General features: G+C 33.0%; 2 protein-coding genes across 2 annotated transcripts; one reads left to right on the top strand and one right to left on the bottom strand.

Annotated features, from left to right (window-relative positions):
- Positions 1–256: 256 nt before the first annotated feature.
- On the top strand, positions 257–21,555 carry LOC123712976 (ribosomal protein S6 kinase 2 beta). The gene is made up of 14 exons (XM_045666400.1): positions 257–489; positions 822–1,106; positions 1,623–1,808; positions 2,102–2,386; positions 3,207–3,361; positions 3,866–3,953; positions 4,658–4,788; positions 5,319–5,471; positions 6,693–6,830; positions 8,082–8,288; positions 10,499–10,698; positions 12,696–12,793; positions 13,499–13,726; positions 17,735–21,555. Exons 1-14 carry the CDS (start codon positions 433–435, stop codon positions 17,843–17,845), a joined length of 2,322 nt encoding a protein of 773 aa, XP_045522356.1. The 5' UTR covers positions 257–432; the 3' UTR covers positions 17,846–21,555.
- Positions 21,556–21,783: 228 nt separating this feature from the next.
- On the bottom strand, positions 21,784–23,115 carry LOC123713072 (aminoacyl tRNA synthase complex-interacting multifunctional protein 1). The gene is made up of 3 exons (XM_045666564.1): positions 22,904–23,115; positions 22,329–22,823; positions 21,784–22,103 (listed from the first exon to the last, which is right to left on the bottom strand). The coding sequence occupies exons 1-3, from the start codon at positions 22,979–22,981 to the stop codon at positions 21,816–21,818; spliced, it is 861 nt and encodes a 286-aa protein (XP_045522520.1). The 5' UTR covers positions 22,982–23,115; the 3' UTR covers positions 21,784–21,815.

Genomic DNA, 23,115 nt, shown 5'->3' on the forward strand with positions numbered 1-23,115 from the left:
ATTATGTTACTGTTATAAAAATTAAGACAACGAGACAATATTTCATACAATTGTTTTTTTTTCGTTAAAGATTATTTCCCACAGATGTACAATTTAATGTTCATTACAGACTAGGAAGTAGGAAGACTATCTTGTTTTGGACATTTGTTGTTGTCAAAAATGGGTAAAATCAATTTATATTACCAAAATCATATACATTTTGTAAATTCTGTTGTCACTGTCATTATATGATTATAAGAACTGTGGTTTAGGGGAGTGTGAGTGTGATACGTCAACTTTTCCGAGTAATAAGACGTTCTATTTAGTAATTAAGATTCTTGCATTTTATTCAATGGAGTAATTACGTAGATTTACTAGTTTCCTACCTCTAATTATAGATTTCTAATGTATTCTTAATTTGTGCTGGATGTGTTTCGTTAAAACCTTATAACAATGCCTCTGGCAAATGCCACAGATCCATGGCGAATGCGAAATGTTGGAGATGTCTCGGTAATTATAGAATTTGTTTTGTTTGCTTTGATAAACCTTTAATATACGCTTCTTTAATATATCGTACGCAGTTACTGATGTTTGCCTTATTCGCATTAGAAACATTTTCAACGTTAGTTTCACTGACCTTCAATTATTGTGAATTATTTACATTGAATATTGTACGCCCTGTTCTTTAACGTAGTACAGTTTATTACCTTTGTAAAATTTTGGTCGAGATGACTTATTTGTCTTAATAGTATCTTATTTGGTTTTCCTTACAAGTAAGTCTAATTAGACTTTGGATATTCAATTTCCGTAAACAAATATTGAAATAATCATATTTTTTACAGCGTGGTATTGCAGCACAAGCTGCCAATTGTCTTCCAATGGTTGTCGAAAACTCTGGGTCGCGGCAGACTTCTACGACAGAGAGCTTGGAGTCCACCATTTCAAATAACAGTGACTTGAGCTTTGAAAGGGAAGTGGAGTTACAGGATGTAGTAAAAGAAGGCCATGAAAAAGCTGACCCATCTCAATTCGAGTTGCTCAAAGTGCTTGGAGAAGGTTCTTTTGGAAAGGTATTCTTAGTGAGGAAAGTTAGTGGACCTGATGCTGGCACTCTTTATGCAATGAAGGTTGGTTTTTTTTATCAATATGCTATCCTTAAATTATATGAACGGTAAAAGAATTGCTTCATTATTAAACATTGCTTAAATTTAATAATTCATGTGTCCAAATTAGGTTTAAGACTTTGGAATAAAACAGTTATTTATTTAGATTTATGTAGTTGAACTTATAGATAAAACCTAAATTGTAAATTTACAAGCAATGTATACAAGATGGCATACAATAAGCAATATTGTAGTGATTCACTCCACAAGATCCATTATTACATTGTGAACTGATTTGTGGACTATTGTTTGTTATCTATTAAAGTGACCTCAGTGTGTAAACCAAATAAAAATGTTAGATATTACCTCTTATTGTAGGGATTTCTATATTGATTTAACATATATTGTTTATTGTATGACTCAGAATATAATCAATACAATAGTTATAGTGGACTGGATTGTTGAGAATGTAGTAATATTGGTTAATTATGACTTTAAACTATATTTTATCTTTATTACCCCACAACTTTTTTTTTGTAGGTACTTAAAAAAGCAACATTGAAAGTAAGAGACCGTGAGCGCACAAAAATGGAAAGAAATATATTAGTGGAAATGGGACATCCCTTTATAGTTAAACTACACTATGCATTTCAAACTGCTGGGAAACTATATTTAATATTAGATTTTTTAAGAGGCGGTGATCTCTTTTCAAGACTTAGCAAAGAGGTAATTTAATCTAAAAACACTTTAGTTTTAAATAATTGCAGCACATGACATGTTATTAACAAAACACTGTTACTACATAGTTACTACATTTGTAATAATTAGCAATATATGTAGAATTATCATTGTCATTAACCTTTAAAATGTCAGATGTTTCTTAAGTCATATCGGTAATAACATTATTAATGGTCTGTTCCATTGTCAAAGTTTAATTTCAAGGGTCTTGAAAAAAAGCTATAGCTGATTTTTAAAATGTCATTTAATTAAATTGTTCTGAATGAAAACCAAAATTTCAGGTAATGTTTACTGAAGAGGATGTCAAATTCTATTTAGCAGAATTAGCATTAGCGTTAGAACATGTGCACAAATTGGGAATCATATACAGGGATCTAAAGCCTGAGAACATATTGTTAGATGCAGACGGACACATAGCTCTCACCGATTTTGGTTTATCAAAACTACCACCAAGTAGTGACAAAGCTTATAGTTTTTGTGGCACTGTTGAGTACATGGCACCTGAAGTAGTTAACCGAAAGGGACACACATTTGCTGCTGATTGGTGGTCATTTGGAGTGCTTATGGTATGTAAATAGATATAACAACAGTAAGAAATATTGGTTAATAGCGTTTCATCTATGCATCTGTAATAAGCACGTTTGTAGAATCACATTATTGGTCAATTAATAAAATAAAACTTCCTCCTCCCTCCTATTATAATCATTTAAAAATTTTGACAAGGTACTATTGTGATTGTTTCAATAGTTATGATGTTTAGTTTGATGAAAAAAAATTATAAATCTCTACCAATATTATAAAGATGTAATGTTTGTGAGGTTGAAGGGGGTAATCTCTACATATCTAGGTCCACTTTTAAAAATTATTTTACCAATAGTAAACTAAGTAGTTGATGTGCCAAGTGAGTCTCTGAATTTTTTTCGAAAACTGCTTTAATGATGAATGTTATGTGATTCAGTTCTAAAGAAAATGTGTAAATCTTGACAATGCCTACAAAAAAAAATGTTTGTGTGTTATGTGGTAAGTTATATTGTATAAAAATAAGTCCTCTGCTGTATATGTCTGTCTGTCTGTCTTTGAGCTCGGGATAATGTCGTAAACTACTTCACGGAATATATTATTATATCAATATCTAGAATGATTCATCAGAAACATTTAGAATATAATTTTCAGATGTTTACGGTGTGTTCATAAATACATTTTACTAAGTTCCTAGAAATTTATTAAGTATAAATATTTATTTTTTATGTTATTTACAATATTCCACACTATATTTAACACTCATTAAAAATGTATGGAAAGTCACAATAGGTAATTGTCAGCTATATATGTAACTGAAAGAAAAAAATAGTTTTTTTTAAATTGTCATTTTATCTTTTTTTTCAGTTTGAGATGTTGACTGGTAACCTTCCATTCCATGGGGCAAATAGGCATGAGACCATGACACAGATACTTAAAGCAAAATTGGGAATGCCGGCAAATCTCAGTGAGGAAGCACAGTCCCTCTTAAGAGCTCTGTTCAAGAGAAACCCACAAAACCGGTATGTAATAAAAGCTATTATTTAATTAGATTTGCTGAATTATATATTTTCACATTCAGAAGTGGATATAGTAACTGAATTTAGATTTTTAATAAATATGTTTTTATGAAAAGAAGAAAAATAATTGTAATTATTGTATGGAATTGACATCGAAAATAATACAAACTGTATGCACTATTTGATTGTTTCATGTAAAATAATAGGGTATTTGTTGAAATAATAATATAAATTAGAGAAAATATTTGTTTTAAATATATATATGTCGGAGTAATATTTGGCGTAGGGGTTTGCTCTGCTCCGATTTGTCGTTACAAAATTGTACATTTATTCGCTAAGTAATTCCAAACTGTGACACAATAACAAAACAAATTGAATCAAAATAAATTATGATTCTAAAACGCAATAAAAGGAATCTCAATGGATAAAAATGGTAAATTGACTTGATCCTAATAATCCGAGGATGTAACATATAATTTGTTTTTTTAAATAATGATTATTTTACAGTTTAGGAGCTGGCCCTAACGGAATTGAAGATATAACGAATCATGAATTCTTTGCAAGCATAGACTGGGATGGTTTATTGAAAAAAGAGGTGAGTTATTATTTTAAAAGTTGAGGTTGTTATCAGAATTTAACCACAATACATATTTCGATAGGAATTTATCCTTTATATCTATGGTGGAGTGAGTGGGAATAGACAAAAATGACATGATGAAGACAAGGTAAATGAGACGGGGAAAGGGTTGTTTTAATTTTTATAAAACGGGATAAACGGGCAGGAGGCTCACCTGATGTTAAGTTATACCGCCGCCGATGGACATTCAATGCCAGAGGGAGGGCGTTGCCGGCCTTTTAAGAATTGGTAAAGATGTAATCGGACGGGCAAGGAGAACTAAGACATACTGTGTTTCCATCTTAAAGGGATTGTAATTATTTATTATTGTTGTTAGTGTCTAAGAAAAACACTTTTTGAACGGATTAAAGCTATGTATTATAGTTATTTACATAACTCTAAATTTTAATTTTTTCCGACGTTTCAAGTGTGCGTGGTCACGGTGACTGAAGACGAAAGGTGTTAAATGTCAAAAGCATCACAGCTGCAGAGAAAGTTGTTTTATCTGTATTTATTGCCCCGAAGTTGGTATCGACTAAAAGATGACGGGTTTTCATTTTCTTTAATCCGTTCAAAAAGTGTTTTTCTTAATGTGTAAAAGCTATTTTAGCAAAAGACAATACTAGTATCTAAGGTTTTATTGCAGGCAAACCTTTTTTTTTTAAAATAAATTAACGCCATAGGTAATACCGCCATTTCGTCCGGCGGTTTCGCGCGCTGATGACGCGTATTACTTTGACTCGGAGTTCACGTGTCGAACTCCGCGCGATTCGCCCGGCGTCCCTGCCTCCGCGAACGCACACGAACTCTTCCGGTAACTATACAATATGGAATGTTTACGACTGAATCTTATTTTTAATCTCAAATTGTATGTGTTTATCAATTTATATTTAAATTATGTTTAATGTTTATATCATGTTGATTTCGCTCTTAACAATTCATTTGGTCTGAACTTTAAACCATAGAGTTGAGAGTTGTTTGCCTTTGGATCAATACTGTTCCGTTTGTACGATTAAAGGAAATTCTATCGAATTAAAGCATACAATGACCGTTCCGCTTTTGTCCATTAAAATCACAATCTTTCTATCTAATATAATCATTTATGTACTCATTATATACCTAATTTATCCGATCCAATTTCCAAACCAATAAAATAAATCTAATCTACACTTCCTAACTGTTTTTGCATGGCTGACGCACAAACCGTGCAGGCCAAGAAAGGAAAAAAAAGCATACAATGAGATCCAAATGTTTATCTTTTAAATATTTTAAAATAATGAATATATTTCCTGTATTATAGTTATTTTGTATTAACGAAAATCTTTAGGACTATTTATATTACAGGGGCTTTAGTTTCGTAGCGCCATGTCTATTGAATGACGACAATAACAAGACGGTCACAAATGAAAATCAAAATCATGTCGCGCAAACTAAGACGTCTACTGAAGACTTTTGGTCAGGATTTGTCAATAGGAACAATTTCTTTGATGAATACAGGTATTTAGTCATCAAATATAATCATTTATTTTAGTCAAATATTAGGTCTTTACATTGGCGTTTTGTATGGAACAAAAGTATATTAAAAAAATAGAGTATATTTAAAGAAAACACTTTTTCAACGGATTGATGTTATGTATTATTATAAACTTATAATTATTTTATATAATTTTAAATTATTTTCCGTCTTTTCGCGTGCTTTACAGCTTGCTTGCTCACGGTGACTTATTTTTGTGTGTTTCGGTGACTTTTTATATACTTATTATAGATTCTTACATAGGTAATTGGCGTTTTGTCGTACTGGTTACTTTGACCTGAAATATCTCCTCTTTGGTTAGTAATATCAAATTCAACTTTTCATAGCTACTACTTCTAGCTACATACTTCTAAAAATCTATATATAATATATACTGACTGTCGGAAAGAGTGTTTAAAATTTTCACATATAAAAGCAAGTGTTTAGTATTCTATATGTTTTATTTCATCGTTTAGTACAAATCTGATTTAACCATAAATTGTTTGAACACGAGTCCCCAAATATCTATCGTGTCTATGTTCTTGTTATTTTTTTTATTCTAAATTGTTAATTAATAATTCTTCAAAAATTATTTCCTGCCAGTTTTTTAAAACGTTGTGAAGAACTGGCAATACATTCGACACTTAAAAGGCTGGAAACGCACTCAGGAGCCCTCTGGCATTGAGAATCTTGGGCGGCGGTATCACTTAGTATCAGATGAGCCTTCTGCCATTTTACCCCTAGTTCTATAAAAATATCACGTATGCTTGAAGGGTTCAGAGAAAAGCCACGAAAATGATCAGGTCACTTAGGAAGTAGGCGATTAAGAGGAAATCTAATTGAAACCTATAAAATCCTCACTGGCCACTATAATGTTCCAGCAATTGAGAAGCTCTTTATTTTAAGTGAAAATACACATTTGAGGGGTAGTTCTTTAAATCCGAAGACCAGGCAATATAACACAAATTCCCTAAAGAACATTTTTCCAAACCGAGTAGTGGCCGACTGGAATAGGCTTCCGGAAAATATAATTAAAAAAAAATGGTTGGATAGTTTCTCCAAATCTCCGAAGCTGCTGGTGTGATTATGTACATAATAATAATAATGGAACTATTACACCATGATCTATGAAACATGTAAAGTCATGATTATACTCTAATAATACATTAGAAAAGTTATTGGGAAGTTTTTCCATAATATTTCAGGTTGATGGGTGAATTAGGTACGGGATCGTTTTCCGTTGTTCGTCTGTGTGAACATAAGACATCAAAAACACAATACGCCGTGAAAATCATGGACAAACTGCAGTACGACCCTCGAGAGGAAATCGAAATACTCCTCAGGTATGTATTTTCTATGTTGTTTGTGTAGACGAATAAGGAACTTCATATATATGTCGGAGAATGAATATTTTAAAATTCCCGCCACTCTGAAGTTAGTCGTAAGATGCGGTGCGGTATGGTAAGGTAGACTGTCTGAAGAAAGGGAAAAAAAAAAAAAAAAAAGGTAGACTGTCAACGTTGACAATTGACAATACCTAGTCTGTGTGATCTACCAAATGTCAGTGGCGCGACTGTTTCGTGGCGGTAAGTGAATTCTTTAGTCACTTGAGTTTCGAACGTCGCCTGCGCCGGACGTGCGCACTGACTGTGTTATAATGTCGGACGACGGTAGTAACACCAATTTTGCATTTATTAATCGCGTTGAATCTGCGACATATATATATATTGGCTCAGTAGCTTGTGTATTTTTTTGTCGTGGTTTAGATATCAAATTGTAAACGTCTACTTATAATTTAACTTTTGTTTAAATAAGAGCAGTGTTGGCCTGGCTCTCATCACTGAGGTCGTAGATTCGATCCCCGGCTGTGCACCAATGCATTTTCTTTCTATGTGCGCATTTAACATTCGCTCGAACGGTGAAGGATACATAGTGAGAAAACCGGCTTGCCTTAGACCCTTGCCTATTAGATTGACAAATGATGATGAAATAGGTACAGAAATCTGAGGCCCAGACCTAAAAAGGTTGTAGCGCCATTGATTTATATTTTTATTTTCTATTAATTAATAGAAAATGTTAAAATTACTCAACTCATAAAATAACGGTTACCAAAATCGTACCACTCGGAGGTAAATCCTCTCTTGGTCATCCTTTAGGGTCTCTCCAGTTAGGCTATGGAATTCACTTCCCGTCCCTATACGCTTCGCTCCTTCTTTATCTTCCTTTAAACTTCTTCTGTACAAACATTACCTGTCCAAATCGGATCCCGAACTTTCTTACTAACTACTAACTGACGTGAGACTTATCTTAAATTATCGTGATTTATGTGTCTTTTTTACTTTCTATCTTTAATGTATCTTTAATATTTTATTCCTGTTTAGTTTTTGTTTTAATAACTGTGTATTACATGTATTTATGCACTACTTGCCTATCTTATGTAATTTAATACATTTTTTTTCTTGACTCCCAGTGGTTGCCTGGAAGAGATCGCTCGAAAGCGATAAGGCCGCCAGTTGCCCTCCTTTTGATTTTATTATGTTCAATGTTTATATTGAACGATTTGAAAGATTGTATTGACCTCGCTTTATTTTCAGATACAGCCAACACCCTCATATAATTACCCTTCGGGGAGTGTATGAGGAAGGCGGACGCATTCTCGCTGTGACGGAACTGTGTCGTGGTGGCGAATTGCTAGAGCATATCACCCAAAAACGCTTTATCCCCGAGAGGGAAGCAGCGCCCATACTAAGGAATGTGTTGCACGCGGTACATTATCTACATGCGCATACGACGGTTCACAGGTAACTGAAAATTATGTTAAATTTGTTAATGTTAATAATTTTAATTTAATTTCCAATCATGACGTAAAAGATAATATTCAGATTTTTTTACATTTTATACATTATTTTATTTATCTTGTTTTTCTATATCTTAGCTAAATTCAGTACCGTCGATCGGGTCCCCATCGCGAGGCCTCCTCCAGCTTTGTCCAACTCTATTGTTAAAGTTATTGACATTAATTGACAGCCTGTGAAACTAAATTAAAGTTAAAAAAAAGTTTTTATATACATATATGTATATCTGTACTAATGTATTGTAAAGAGGAAACATTTGTGTTTTTGTATGTATTAAAAAAAATATTTTACCATTAGGAAGCTGCTTCTTCATTAATAAATATAGGCTCTATTACATTTTCAAAAAAATATGGATCCCTAACAAAAATCCAATAATATAGATAGGTATTGAAAAATTATCCATAAAAATATGATATCGTGTGCGCTGTGGAAACCAAAGACCATAGAACAAAAAAAAATTATACAGTATCACATCGTATTATCATAGATGATATAACATATCTGCAAAAAGATTTTACCCATGGGCAATTGTATGTTGGCCTATCCCAAGTCGGAATTCCAAAACATGAAATTGTTTTTCTGCTATGCGGGAATTTTTCCTAATATTTTAATACATGTAGAGTATGTAAATTAATAAAATCTGTATGTTTGTTAGAATATGAATACTAGTTAGTGGAAAGGAAGTAATTAAAAACTAAGGGAAAAAAAATTATGTTAAGAAAAATCGTGACTTAGTCGACTTGAGAGACCGCGGGCCTAGTTAATTTTTTTTTGGATTTTGAACAAAATATCTTTAGTAATTTAAATTTTAATAAATTTTATAATAATTGAGTTAACCGTTTATTACCTTTTTTTATTGTTATAATAAAATTGTCTTAATAAATATAGTTTCGCGTGAGGCGAGCCCCATATAATAAAATTTTCTAGGCTAGGCACTAGCAAAAAGAAAAAACATAAAGAAAATTAATTAATTAAAAGATGCAAGTGGTATTATTGTTCGCAACAACATTTATTTATTCATTACAGTAACTTAATACTAATACAATAGAAAACTAAACTTAAAACATAATATAAACATACCAAGTAAAAACTTAAAACCTAAACCGTTTTATAACTAATTATAAATAATGCAATTCTTGTGAATTCAACCAGTGTGCAAATAAAAACATCTGTCTCGCAAGCAATAACATTTAGGGTGCGCAAGAGACGCGTAAATGGTGCTTCTCTAAGTAAGTTCGTATGTGGCACACGCAGCCCCAGTCTCTCCAACATTTCCGCATTATATATTTTGCCTCTAAGGACCTTAAATATAATGTGATAGTAAGGTCCCTCTTTACCCCTTAACTTGTTGTATCCCACCATACCCAAGACAAACAATGTTGGATACATTACTGGGTAAAGTGGGTACACTCCATACAACCTCATGTATATGTATCTCGTAAATTCATTCATTTATTTCTTTTGGGGCCCAAATCATAGAGTTACATTCCAAGTGGCTCCTAACAAGTGCATTATACAATGCCATTACCGCTTTTATATTAGAAAAACCTTTGGCCATGCGAAAAATAAACCCTAAATTAAGAAAAACACTTTTTGAACGGATTGAAGCTTTGTATTATTATAAAAAACTTATAACGTCATCTTTTACTCGATACCAACTCCGGGGAAATAAATGCAGATAACACAACTTTCTCTGCAGCTGTGACAGTTTGGACATTTAACACCTTTTGTCCTCAGTCACCGTGACCACGCACGCTGAAAAGCACTCGAAACGTCGTAAAAAAATTAAAATTTAGAATTATGTAAATAATTATAAGTTTTTAATAATAATACATAGCTTCAATCCGTTTAAAAAGTGTTTTCTTAATGTGTAACAGCTATGTCAACAAAAGACAATAATACTAAACCCTAAATTCTCTACTCTTGACCAATCTTGACACAAATCGGACCGTATTCTAGAATACCTAACTGAAATCTTGTTTCTAAATGTATCAAATGTGTCGAAGTTTGACATATTTGGCAGTGTTTATCTGTGTTCTGAATATCTCAACACTCTAAAAAATACCTATTACTATTCATTAGTTATACATAAAAAATAAGCATGGTAATATTTATCTTAATAAAAAGCATTTATATATTTTAAAAAATCATTTCAGAGACATAAAGCCCTCGAATATCTTGTTCGCAACCGCTCAAAAGCGTCCCGAAGATATTCGTCTTGTGGACTTTGGGCTCGCGAAGCAGCTCAGAGCTGAAAATGGACTCCTCATGACTCCGTGCTACACCGCCAACTTTGTCGCTCCGGAAGTGCTGAAACGTGCCGGATATGATGCTGCTTGCGATATATGGAGCTTGGGTAAGATCTCTTCCAAATTGCAGAATGCTTATTCATAACCATAGATTTTGTATGGAATTATATGGAACTACACAAATTGTATAACAAATCGATTATTTCGACATTTAAGAGTCATCATCGTATATTAAAGACAAAGGATTGATGCCTCTGAGGTGTAGTGTTGGAGACGAATGTTAAGAATACTGTGGACTGCAAATCACACAAAAACCTGACCCAACTCCGAACAAGGATCCCATGTTTTCCATATAGCGATAGCGCATTATATGTCATTTCAGCCAGTCAATGCACAGAGGCGATGGGAACTTGGAGAAACTGATCGTTGTTGGTAACACACAAAGCAAAAGATCACGTAACCGTTCCAAATAGATGGACCGAAGTGAAACATACTGTTTAAAAAAAACTGAAATTTAGCATTAAACAAACGACATTAAACACTTAATATTTCAAAGAAAAACGAAAATTGTTACTGCTAAACAAAGTCAAACTCTTCCGGCCTTTTCAACTCACATCCTCTTTGGTGTTCAACTTACATCTTCAAATATTTCCTCAAATCCTCTTTGGTGCTGTGGAAAATATCAATATCCTCATAGTTAGATAAAACCCGAAACATTGAAACTTACATCTTCAAATATTTCCTCAAATCCTTTTTGGTGCTGTGGAAAATATCAATATCCTCATAGTTAGATAAAACCCGAAACATTGAAACTTACATCTTCAAATATTTCCTCAAATCCTCTTTGGTGCTGTGGAAAATATCAATATCCTCATAGTTAGATAAAACCCGAAACATTGAAACTTACATCTTCAAATATTTCCTCAAATCCTTTTTGGTGCTGTGGAAAATATCAATATCCTCATAGTTAGATAAAACCCGAAACATTGAAACTTACATCTTCAAATATTTCCTCAAATCCTTTTTGGTGCTGTGGAAAATATCAATATCCTCAAAGTTAGATAAAACCCGAAACATTGAAACTTACATCTTCAAATATTTCCTCAAATCCTTTTTGGTGCTGTGGAAAATATCAATATCCTCAAAGTTAGATAAAACCCGAAACATTGAAACTTACATCTTCAAATATTTCCTCAAATCCTTTTTGGTGCTGTGGAAAATATCAATATCCTCAAAGTTAGATAAAACCCGAAACATTGAAACTTACATCTTCAAATATTTCCTCAAATCCTTTTTGGTGCTGTGGAAAATATCAATATCCTCATAGTTAGATAAAACCCGAAACATTGAAACTTACATCTTCAAATATTTCCTCAAATCCTTTTTGGTGCTGTGGAAAATATCAATATCCTCATAGTTAGATAAAACCCGAAACATTGAAACTTACAAATCAACAAGATTCAGAATTTTTCAATTTCGTCTGTTACCAACCTAGGAGTTCTGGGACCTCTTGTTTGAACTCTTCGCGAATACACCAGCATAAACACTTATTATCCAGTGCTTAATATAATTGGTAGAGGGCTGTTCTATTTAGACAAATGCGTTGTTAAAGCCTAACGGTTTAACGCTTTGTTAAACGAATAGGTATTTTTAATTACAAGTTAAAATTGCAATTATATCATATAGTCATGCATTATAGAATTGATAGACTGTAAAATTTTACCGGTATCACCTCGACGTCAGTCGTTCCACAACTGAGCGTTTTTAAGGTAGTTTTAGCCAAGCCCCACCACCATGTGGAATCAGCTGAAGTATTTTCGAACCAATTCTACTAAGGGTATTGCAAGAAATGAGTATACCAATTCTTAAAAGTCCAGCAATACTCTCGCGAGCCGAGCTCTGGCATTGAGAGTATCCATTGGCGAAGGTATCACTTAACATCAGGTGAGCTTCCTACCCGTTTGCTCCCTTTTCTAAAAATTACTAAGGCCCGATGTTTTAATGATACAAATTAATTCGTAGTCAAAGTCATCTCTCGCTTCGAATTGAGTAATTATAAAGTTTGTGTTAAGCTTAAACCTAAATATAAAAGCTTTTCCTTTAGGTGTACTCGCGTATATAATGCTGTCAGGAAGGACTCCATTTGCCAGCACTGGAGATGACACACCGGAGGCCATACTGGCCAGGATTGAATCGGGAAAGGTATCGTAAATTAATTATTATTTATGTTCTGAGTTGTCTTGTCTTCTTCACTCTTGTGTTTCTTCACAATTCTTTTCTTTTTTCTTTAAATAGTTTTGCCTGAAAGAGATTGCTTAGTAGCGATAAGGTTGCCCGTGGCACCATGTTTTTTTCTTTTTTTAACGTTTATTATTTAAGAAATAAAATAAATCAATGGTGCTACAACTTTTTTTAGGTCTGGGCCTCAGCTTTCTGTATCTGTTTCATGATGATTAATAAATGATTAATCGAATAGGCAAGTAGGTGATCAGCCTTCTGTGCCTGACGCACGCCGTCGACTTTTTGGGTCTAAGCTAAACCGGTGTTTACTGGTTTCCTCACGATGTTTTCGTTCACTGTTCGAGCGAATGTTAAATGCGCACATAGAAAGAAGGCCATCGGTGCACAACCAGGGTCGAACGTACGAGCTCAGGAACCAATAATATTTTTTTAATTAATTTCTCGTAATTTATATTAATGTACGCATATTTATAATCGATTTACATGTTTTGTTTGTTAGTGTAATATTTTGTGTTTCTAGTCTACTTTAATATATAAAATATAAATATTATTTAATTTTATATCCATTATATTCAGTAATTAAGTTCTAACATATACCTAATTCCTTCCAGTATACAACTCAACGTTTTTTTTTTGTATGGAATATATGTATGTTATACATTTCAGGTGGACCTATCCGGTGGAGCGTGGCGTCAAGTGTCAACTGAAGCTCGGAATTGCGTCAGACGTATGCTGCAACTGGAGCCGGCGTTGCGCCCGCGCGCTTCCGATCTGTTGAGGGAGGCGTGGCTCAGTCCGGGCCACGCCCACTCGGCCGCTGAACCCACTGATGCCTCGTCCCACGATACACCACCTGCTGCGGACTTGCGACGGGCCGTGGATCTCACTTACCAGGTGAGTTTGTTACTACAGCAAATAAACAAACACATGTTTAAAAAGGCACGTAGATAAAGTGATGTTGGACAGACAAGACAGACGTCCAGTCTCGAATTCATTTTTTTCATCAAAATCCGTCCAGCCGTTTGGGACGAGTTTAATTACAAACACGTGCCCAGAAGATTTATATATACTGTTACGAGCTAGGGGATCGGATAGAAAATGCCGTAGATTTCTTCAAGGGTTTATTTCTAATAAATAAATCTCATAAATCAATGAGGAATTTATGAGAACAAATTACTCGCAGAAATGCACTTATTACACACAAAATCAGTCACTAATTACTCCACTTATGCACACTTCACAAAGTACTTTATCACTTCACTTTATTCGCACTTTATCGCTTTGGTGTTCCTCTCGTGTAATCGCATTCAAAACTAAAGGCCTAATCGCGTTTCGGCTCGCTTATATATCCCTGGGAATAATTCTAAACAATATTCGAGAACTTTTTAGGCGGGCTTGCTACTGAGTAGCGATTGCACAATTCTAGAACGTCCGCACTCTTTGTCTCTTTCGCACGTTGTTCCGTCCTTGTCGTACGGCGTTCTAGAGTGCTCAGTCTAGTTTCGAGAAAGTTCTGATCTTCGCTCTCTCTCTCTCGTATCATTTCGTCCTTGTCTCACACCTAGAAAGTTTGGTCTAGAATATTCCTTCATCAAAGGTATACCCAAGCCTAATAACGGGTCTCCTGAAAACTGCACCAATCGACTACACATGTTCTGAAACGGCCTGAAAAAAGGTTTCGGCTTCCTGAAAACTAGGGTAACATTATAGAAATTACAATTTTCTAATATGTGATTGACCCTCTCCTGAAACGGTCAGAAATCATATTTCAACCTGCTGAAAAGTTCTCCAAGTAGTAGAAAATCGTCATACCATTATGTATATAAATATAACAAAAATATATGAAATATACAATCATATTTAAATAGATCTCAAAATACCGTAAAAAAATAAAATGTATGAGTATCGTATTGACATCGGCGTTTAACACCCCCATTGGAAGCTGAATACGTAAACAATTATCAGTTAAAGATAAAAATTATGTTAAATAATTTGCAATTATTCCTTGACACACGAAATTCTTGTTTTTTTGAAATAACAAAAGTTTCTTCACTCAAAATACTGAATCTCACAAATTAATAGTGCGACAATTGTCAAATTAATAAACGTGTCTTTTGGCGGCTAGGGCTATCTAAATATTAATTTAATACAAGTAGCGCCATCTATTTGTCAGCCTACGAACTTTTCAGCTCACCATACAAAATTTTAATGCCTTTTTTGGGCATCCCGTAGGCGTTTTTCTTGCTTTTCTTTTCTGTTTATTATACAAAATAATATAATATAATCAGAATATGTTACATTAGAAAACCGCTGTGGTTTGTATTAATTTAACCATAGCAATCTTGTTTAGGAGCGCGACAATTGCATATAAAAATATTTTTTTTAAGAAAAATACTATACGGATTAAAGCTATGTATTATTATTAAAACTTATAATTATTTACATAATTCTAAATTTTAATTTTTTTTCCCGACGGTTCGCGTGAATTTCAGCGTGCGTTGTCACGGTGACTGAAGACAAAAGGTGTTAAATGTCAAAAGTATCACAGCTGCAGAGAAAGTTGTGTTATCTGTATTTATTTCCGCGAAGTTGGTATCGACTAAAAGATGGCGGGTTTTTGCAAAAATGACTCACGGTGTCCTCTGTTTTCGCGGATTGTAGTTTTTTTTAATTGACTGTTTATTAGCGTTAGGCTATCTAATATCTGATTGGGTAGACCATTTATTAGCTGCGGTAGCAAATACTATCTCTCTCTCGCCATAAACGTTGTTTGCTCTCGATGTTCAGAGACGAAGCCGCGTCACCGCTCGAGTCTTTACATCATGCTCCACTCGTTTTTTTATATCATCTGTAAAGTGCTCGACTAGATCTACTAGATCGACTCTATATTCGTATATACAGGGTGTCCCAAAAGTCGACGTCAAGTCGAAATTTTCTCATAGGTAATGCCACACCAGTTATCAGAAAAATTAAAAAAAAAATTAAGTCATGTATTTTTGGAGTTATGGAAATTTTACTTTTATTCCAGAACATGTACACCATGTGACAGTTTTTTCATTTCTGTTGTTACAAATATTTACTTTTTGCCAATTTTTTTCTCTTACGTCATCCCGAATAGTGCTTTATGTAACCTATGATCCTAAACTCTGTGCTGATCACTCCAACTTTTAGGAAAATGTCATTTTATACCGTACCAAGTATTCAAAATTAATTTTCGCACTACTTCAACTGATCGTCCTGAAAAAAAAATTTATTACTCCAGTTTGGCAGGTAGCTTTAAAAGTTAGCGCATTTAATAAGGATTCTACAGTGGTATAACACTGAGTCCATTATTTCTTAGATCGGCCATAAGAATTTTTTTTTTTTGTTAAACAAAGTCTGTTTATAAAATGACATGAAAGAGAAAAAAAATTGGCAAAAAGTAAATATTTGTAACAATAGGAATGAAAAAACTGTCACATGGTGTACATTTTCTGGAATAAAAGGAAAATTTCCATAACTTCAAAAATACATGACTTAATTTTTTTTTAATTTTTCTGATAACTGGTGTCGCATTACCTATGAGAAAATTTCGACTTGACGTCGACTTTTGGGACACCCTGTATAAAAAGTTTTTTTTTTGTTAAGAAATTTCCGACAGCCTTATAATAAAATACTTATATTCCTAAATATTCATTACCACGTGGAGGCCCGTCGCCACCTCCCCTACGCTCTTGATAGATTTACCGATTGTTTTAAATCAACACAAGCTCCAATATCGCTTGTAATGCTCTAAACAGGTATCTATCAGCAGTAAACGTTTCCAAGATATACGAGGCAAAATGGACAGGATCCATTTTGCTGCAACAATTGCAATTGTGACTTTACCAATAACAATGGCAAAAAACATAAGAAAAAAGTTTTTTAATTGCATATTTGTTTAATAATTGTGTTTATCTAGATTATTGACATTTATTTTTATTCTATTAATTCGTTTCCCTTTTTTAATTGTATTTTTTACCTTTATATTGTTACGAAGACGGGTCGACTGCCATGTTTCTAGATTTTTTCACTAGTTAGAGAACTTTTCAGCAAGCTCTAATATGATTTCTGACCGTTTCAGGAGAGGGTCAATCACATATTAGAAAATTGTAATTTTCATAATGTTACCCTAGTTTTCAGGAAGCTGAAACCTTTTTTCAGTCGGTTTCAGAACATGTGTAGTCGAGTGGTGCAGTTTTCAGGAGACCCGTTTTCAGGCGTTTTCAGGCCTAGTTATACCCCTTTGATGAAGGAATATTCTAGACCGAACTTTCTAGGTGTGAGACAAGGACGAAATGATACGAGAGAGAGAGAGAAGATCAGAACTTTCTCGAAACTAGACGAGCACTCTAGAACGCCGTACGACAAGGACGGAGCAACGTGCGAAAGAGACAACGAGTGCGGACGTTCTAGAATTGTGCAATCGCTACTCAGTAGCAAGCCCGTCTAGAAAGTTCTCGAATATTGTTTAGAATTATTCCCAGGGATTTATAAGCGAGCCGAAACGCGATTAAGCCTTTAGTTTTTGAATGCGATAACAAGAGCGAAACGCCGAAGCGATAAAGTGAATACAAGTGATAAAGTACTGTGTGAAGTGTGCATAAGTGAAGTAATTAGTGACTGTGTTTTTGTGTGTTATTAGTGCATCTCTGCAATTAATTCGTGCCCATAAATTCCTCACTGATTTATCAAGAAATAAACCCTTGAAGAAATCTACGGCATTTTCTATCCGATCCCCTAGCTCGTATCAATATGTTATGCACACTTGTCATTGATGTATTGTGTTTTTTGTATGTGTGTATTACAAGAGCTGGATATGATTTGGTTCCTGAAGATAATCATAAAAAGGTTATATCTAAACGTAAATTATTTACATTCCAGGCGATGACGTCGGCGCCCTTAACACCGCACATACTCGGCCCAGTATCACAATCGACGCTTGCGCAGCGGCGCATCAAACCCCAAAGGACATTCTCGCCTACACAGTTGTAATTGGTAAAATACCGTAGAACAGAAAATAATTTGACACGAAATACGTAAAGAACAGTATACGGTAACAACAATTTTTTTAAAGAAAATATTGGAATCAATTAACTATAACAAAAGGTTTAAAAATTCATTATTACTTACCTCCTGAGATTAATTCCAGTTAACTTTTTTGTGTAACTTTCAGTTAACCAAACGAGATTTTTTAAAATAAAGTTACCTTTGAAAACGCGACTAAAATATACTCAAAAGTCAAAAGTATTAAAAAAAACATAATGAGATTTGTACCTTAAAAGTGGTACAAATAAACGTGGTATAAAGTGTTATACCAAGAATAATCTAAGACTAAGCAAAATGTCTGCTAATAAACCTGGTATAACCCCGGCGTAACTGTCCATACTAGCGTAATTCCAGCCGCCATCCTAGTATAAGTCTGACGTAACCTAAAACTCCGTGGTTGATCCTTGATTGTCAGTGTTGATTGTATTTGACGAGTTCATTTTTAAAAGCTTTCTAAATTATATAATGGAAATAAGAGCAATAGAAGAATTGATCAAATGGATGGTTTAAATTAAATCTGAACATGTCATTTACATGTTTTGATTAGACAATGTAGTCGTTTTTTCTAGATACAAGTATTTGCCTTCGTTTTCTCCTTATTTGTGTTCGAAAAGTTGGACTGATACTGTCGTAATATATTTTTAAAAAGTTCCTGTATTCGAACACAAGAAAATATTAAAATTCAACAAAAGCGATGAAGCGAGTTTCAGTTTTAGTCGACACTGAAAATTCTACATAATTACCTTTTTTCTTTTTCCCAATCAATATAACGTTGTCGTATCACTTACCATTTTAATACCTTTTAAAACTGGTTATGAAAATCTAAATCACTTCGAATGTTAACGTCAAACTGACAGCAACACGGTTGTCATAGACAAGTTACTGTTTAAAGTTTTTTTTTTCTTAAAGTTATCTATGAATTGCGACGTTGCCGTCTTGTGCCTATGGCATAACGGGGGAATATTTATACCAACGTAGTTACGAGTTTATTAGTCAGAAAATATGATCCCCTTATTCTTAGTTTTATTCTAAGCATAACTATTCCTAATATTCGTTTCGAATAAGTAAGTTTTTATTGGTACCACTCTTAAAGTATATATTGTCTATGGCTTCAATCTAACCTTATTTTAATTGTATTTGCGCCTTTTTCGCTTTTACAATGCACATAACAAGTCATTAGTCCGTAGAACTACCGTATTTAAACATATAGTACTGATTTGTCTATTAATAGTTAATGGCCAGTTAAGAAATTGAAAAACAATTAACCATAGAGAGATATCTTCGAAATCAATTATTAAATTGTCCGGCTTTAAATTTCGTACCAGAATTCCACCCATCAATTTAACCTTATAGATAATTTTTCGGACTCTGAGGTCGATAAATCAGTTGAAAACCGTTAACAAGGGAGATTGAAAAATATAAAACGTAAACATATAAAAAAAATATTCCACGGTTATTACTATACAACTCGCCTGTCTCTTTCCTTCACAACATTAACACAAGTTGTCGGAAAGGGACGGAACATTCGTTAAGAAAGTCAATTAGACTGGTTTAGTTTTTATACTCTGGGGGACGTTCAATAGCTATTTTTTTATTATTTTTAGCCTTACTTTCTCTATCTACTGAGATTAGAATGAAATATCCCTTTATTCTGTGTTAGTTTTTTTTTAAATTATTACTTTAATAGCACAATTATTGTATTCCAAATTACTCTTCAATTTGGCATTTCGGTCACAGACATTCCATTTGACATTTATGTTCTATCTATGGTAAAGGTATGTCAATATCGTCTTCCTACAGATAGAAGAGATTTTTATAGAATAAATATATTATATTTTTATAATATAGCTTCTTACCCACCTTTTGAAACCTTTTGGTGCCATTTTCTTTAAGTGCCACGTAAGCGCTTCACTATATCTTATTTAGCCATAACAATGTTTCCATTTAATTATAAAACATATACTTCTAAATTCTAGGATAATTCATATAATAGGCGTTAAATAAGGCCTAAATTAGTAAAATTATCATGTTATTGCAAATATTTTTGGAAAGTATTACTATCAAAAAGTTCAAAAAAGTAACTAAATCAAAATATAAATATTTTTATTTTACAAATTGATAGGAAAAAATAATTTTAATCGATTACTTAATGATGCGATTTGTCGGTATTAAGCATAATGTTAAAGTAAAATTAATCAATAAGAAAATTAGTTACGGTTACAACCGTTTAGTGAGTTCAATGTATATTTTTATACTTCTTAAAATAAATATATTTACTAATTGCATATTAGTGTTTGATGTTTAAATTTTTACCAAAGATCTAATGTATATTGGCGCGTCTCTATACTCATTCACAAAATCAGACACACGTCTGTAGTCTATATTTGTATTACAACGTTGCTATGGTAACGCATCTTTTGCTTGTCACACGAGTATAGAAACGCGCCAACAGTCAATTTAGGTAAGTGCTGACTTCAATGAGGTTTTTTTGCAACATTTTACTCTAAACTTGAATTATTATAGGTACTTATTTTAATATAAAAGAGCATAATTTTGTGACTGTATACTTGCGAGTAAGTACAATAGTGTTTATTTTAATGAAATATGTGATTCACAAACGACAATTTTGTGCAAAATTATTATTTTAAGAACTGACACGCACACTCCGTTTTGTAACTATTTTTAGTAGCTTGGTGTATATGTTTGACAAAAGCTGATGTATTCTGCAAACTATAACGTATTCCTAAACTACTTCGTACAGTATTAAGTCATTCTAGAGATACTCATTGGACATATCTAAAGAAACTTGTCATTGTAATTCATATCATGAAAAGTACACGCCAATTATATTACAGATTTGAGTATTTTAAATGTATGTTAATTATTTTCATACCAAAATAGTATATTATTTATTTATAGAATTATTTGAAAATGTTCATTAAAAAGCCTTATTTGAAACATATATTTCAATGTTTTAAATATTCTTTTAACAAAATATATATATGTTATTTATTTTTTATTTACAACTATTAGGAGCTTCACGCATGATATAAAAGTAGACTTACTGAAATTTGGTCATTAATAGAAGATGCACAAAATTAGCACATAGATATATTATATGTAGTGATATGTGATGTACTGTAGTCATGTTATAAATGATGCATTTTACTATTGAAAATCACTTTCTCCGTCACAAAATGTAACTTGTTAAATAATACTAAGTATTTTCTTACTCAAAGTCCATTTGTAGGTTTTCTATGGCATTTTAGACTGTGAACACAAGTTGACAAATTTTCAAGACTAAATTGTACCAAATGCAGGACCAGCTTAAAGTACATAACTAGAAGAAGGCCTGTCTATATTTTGTTAATATGCATAGACAATAGATAATTTTATACAATGTCTGATTTATCTCTAATATGCATAAAAAATCATATTGATCAGTGTGGTCTGATGAAACTCATGCATTTTTGTATAAGTTATTTGTGTGTTACAATTTTCAAATGCCTTTGTATATTAACTGAGTAATATGGTATACTCACGATGTTATTTTTTCACATCTATTTTTCTATCTATCAAACAGAAATCAAATTATAAGTAAGTTGTTAAAGTAGGAATTCCTAAGATGAAATGTAATATATTGTTGATATTGCTTAGTTTTTGTGTTTTATTTCCTTTGTGATTGTGAGTCTCCATGAGCTTGCCCTCACCTATAATAAATTTCCCATTCCCTCTATAAGTAACCAGTAAACTGGTAAATAAAAATTGTACTTACTTAGTTTAGAGAAGCTTATATATAATTCCAAATTGAATGATGGAATACCAGGAAAACTTAACAGCATTTAAGATAAATAAACAAATGGGTATTAAAATGAAATACATTATTTTTAAATATTAATATTTATTTTAAATTACATTATTTCACGCTGACACCATGTAAAGTAGCAGATACTACAGGCCCTTTGCCAGGAACAATCAAAGGGCTGCCCTTATAACAGGCAATTTTCTTATTATTTGTCTTCAAATCAGGGGCACAAGTTTCAAAAATCTTTTTCTTAGGGTTTAGTTGAGTTTCAGGCTCCCGTGGGTATCCTTCACAGGATACTAGATCTCCAGGAATAGCTCCAGCAGGTGGAATTAGAACTTCTACCTTTTCAGGTGATGAAGCACACATGACCATTGCTTCAGATGTTACTCCTCGCATCTGGAATTTCAATTAAAAGTAAATAAGACTAACAACAAATGTTTTAGATATAGCAATTCCTTTATCATAAATAAGGCGAGTTACCTTGCCTTATTTAACAGTGGCACTGCAGTTTAAAAATATGTATATTAAATATTATATGAAGTGTTAATGTTACTGTATGCTTATTACTTAGGATAATATAGTATACCTTTACAAAATTCTGAATAATAATCTGAGCTGTACCTTAACTGGTTTCAAATTACATAGGACCATAACAATTCTGTCCCGCATATCGTCAATCGGCACATGATTAACAAGCCCAGACACAACGGTGCGTGGAATATTCTCTCCACAATCAATTTTTTCAACATAGAGACTGTCCGCATCAGGATGCTTATTTATATCAATAATTTTTCCAATTCTAAAATCTAATTTTCGTATGTCTACGACAGAGTCAACACTAGATGAGGCGTTTTCAGGCTTTTCTTTTTTCTTTGCCGACTCTTTTTTCGCTTTCTTAGTTTCTTGTGGGATTATTTGTTGGGTACTATTTGAAACTAAAAGAGCCTCTGAAGTAAAAACTGTTTTGTCTGGTAACTGATACAGTTTTTTGCCATGCCGTGTTTCCAGCTTTATCAGCTCTAACTTTGCCTTTACAACTTTTGATGTAAGGATTATATTTTCCTTATTTAGGGAGTTGATTGCTTCTTGAATTTTAAACTTTCTTACTTCATCCAACTAAAAATAAAGGTGGTAATATAATAATAAACACCATATTTAAATAGTTAAATATTCAATCAATATTTATTATACACTACCTTTTTTCTCAAATCGGCTAATCGATTTTCTGCAATTTCTGCATTGTTTAAAATTACTGTTGAATGATTATAGGACATGTTGCGTATTATTATTCTAATTGCTTAAAGTAACTTCCTTTCATCCGAAAAAAATTGTCCCGTCTTTCAGGTACGTAGGTCAGCCACAATAATAACCTAAAAAGTGGTAGACTGTAGTTGGTAGTTGGATCCAC

The sequence above is a fragment of the Pieris brassicae genome, chromosome 8 (assembly GCF_905147105.1).
Source record: "Pieris brassicae chromosome 8, ilPieBrab1.1, whole genome shotgun sequence".
Taxonomy (NCBI): domain Eukaryota; kingdom Metazoa; phylum Arthropoda; class Insecta; order Lepidoptera; family Pieridae; genus Pieris; species Pieris brassicae.

Coding starts and splice junctions, on each gene's coding strand:
- LOC123712976 (XM_045666400.1), top strand. CDS start 433: ATGCCTCTGGCAAATGCCACAGATCCATGGCGAATGCGAAATGTTGGA. Junction 1,107..1,622: donor GCACTCTTTATGCAATGAAG/GTTGGTTTTTTT, acceptor TTTTTTTTGTAG/GTACTTAAAAAAGCAACATT. Junction 1,809..2,101: donor TTTCAAGACTTAGCAAAGAG/GTAATTTAATCT, acceptor CCAAAATTTCAG/GTAATGTTTACTGAAGAGGA.
- LOC123713072 (XM_045666564.1), bottom strand. CDS start 22,981: ATGTCCTATAATCATTCAACAGTAATTTTAAACAATGCAGAAATTGCA. Junction 22,824..22,903: donor TAGCCGATTTGAGAAAAAAG/GTAGTGTATAAT, acceptor CTTTATTTTTAG/TTGGATGAAGTAAGAAAGTT. Junction 22,104..22,328: donor GTAATTTGAAACCAGTTAAG/GTACAGCTCAGA, acceptor TTGAAATTCCAG/ATGCGAGGAGTAACATCTGA.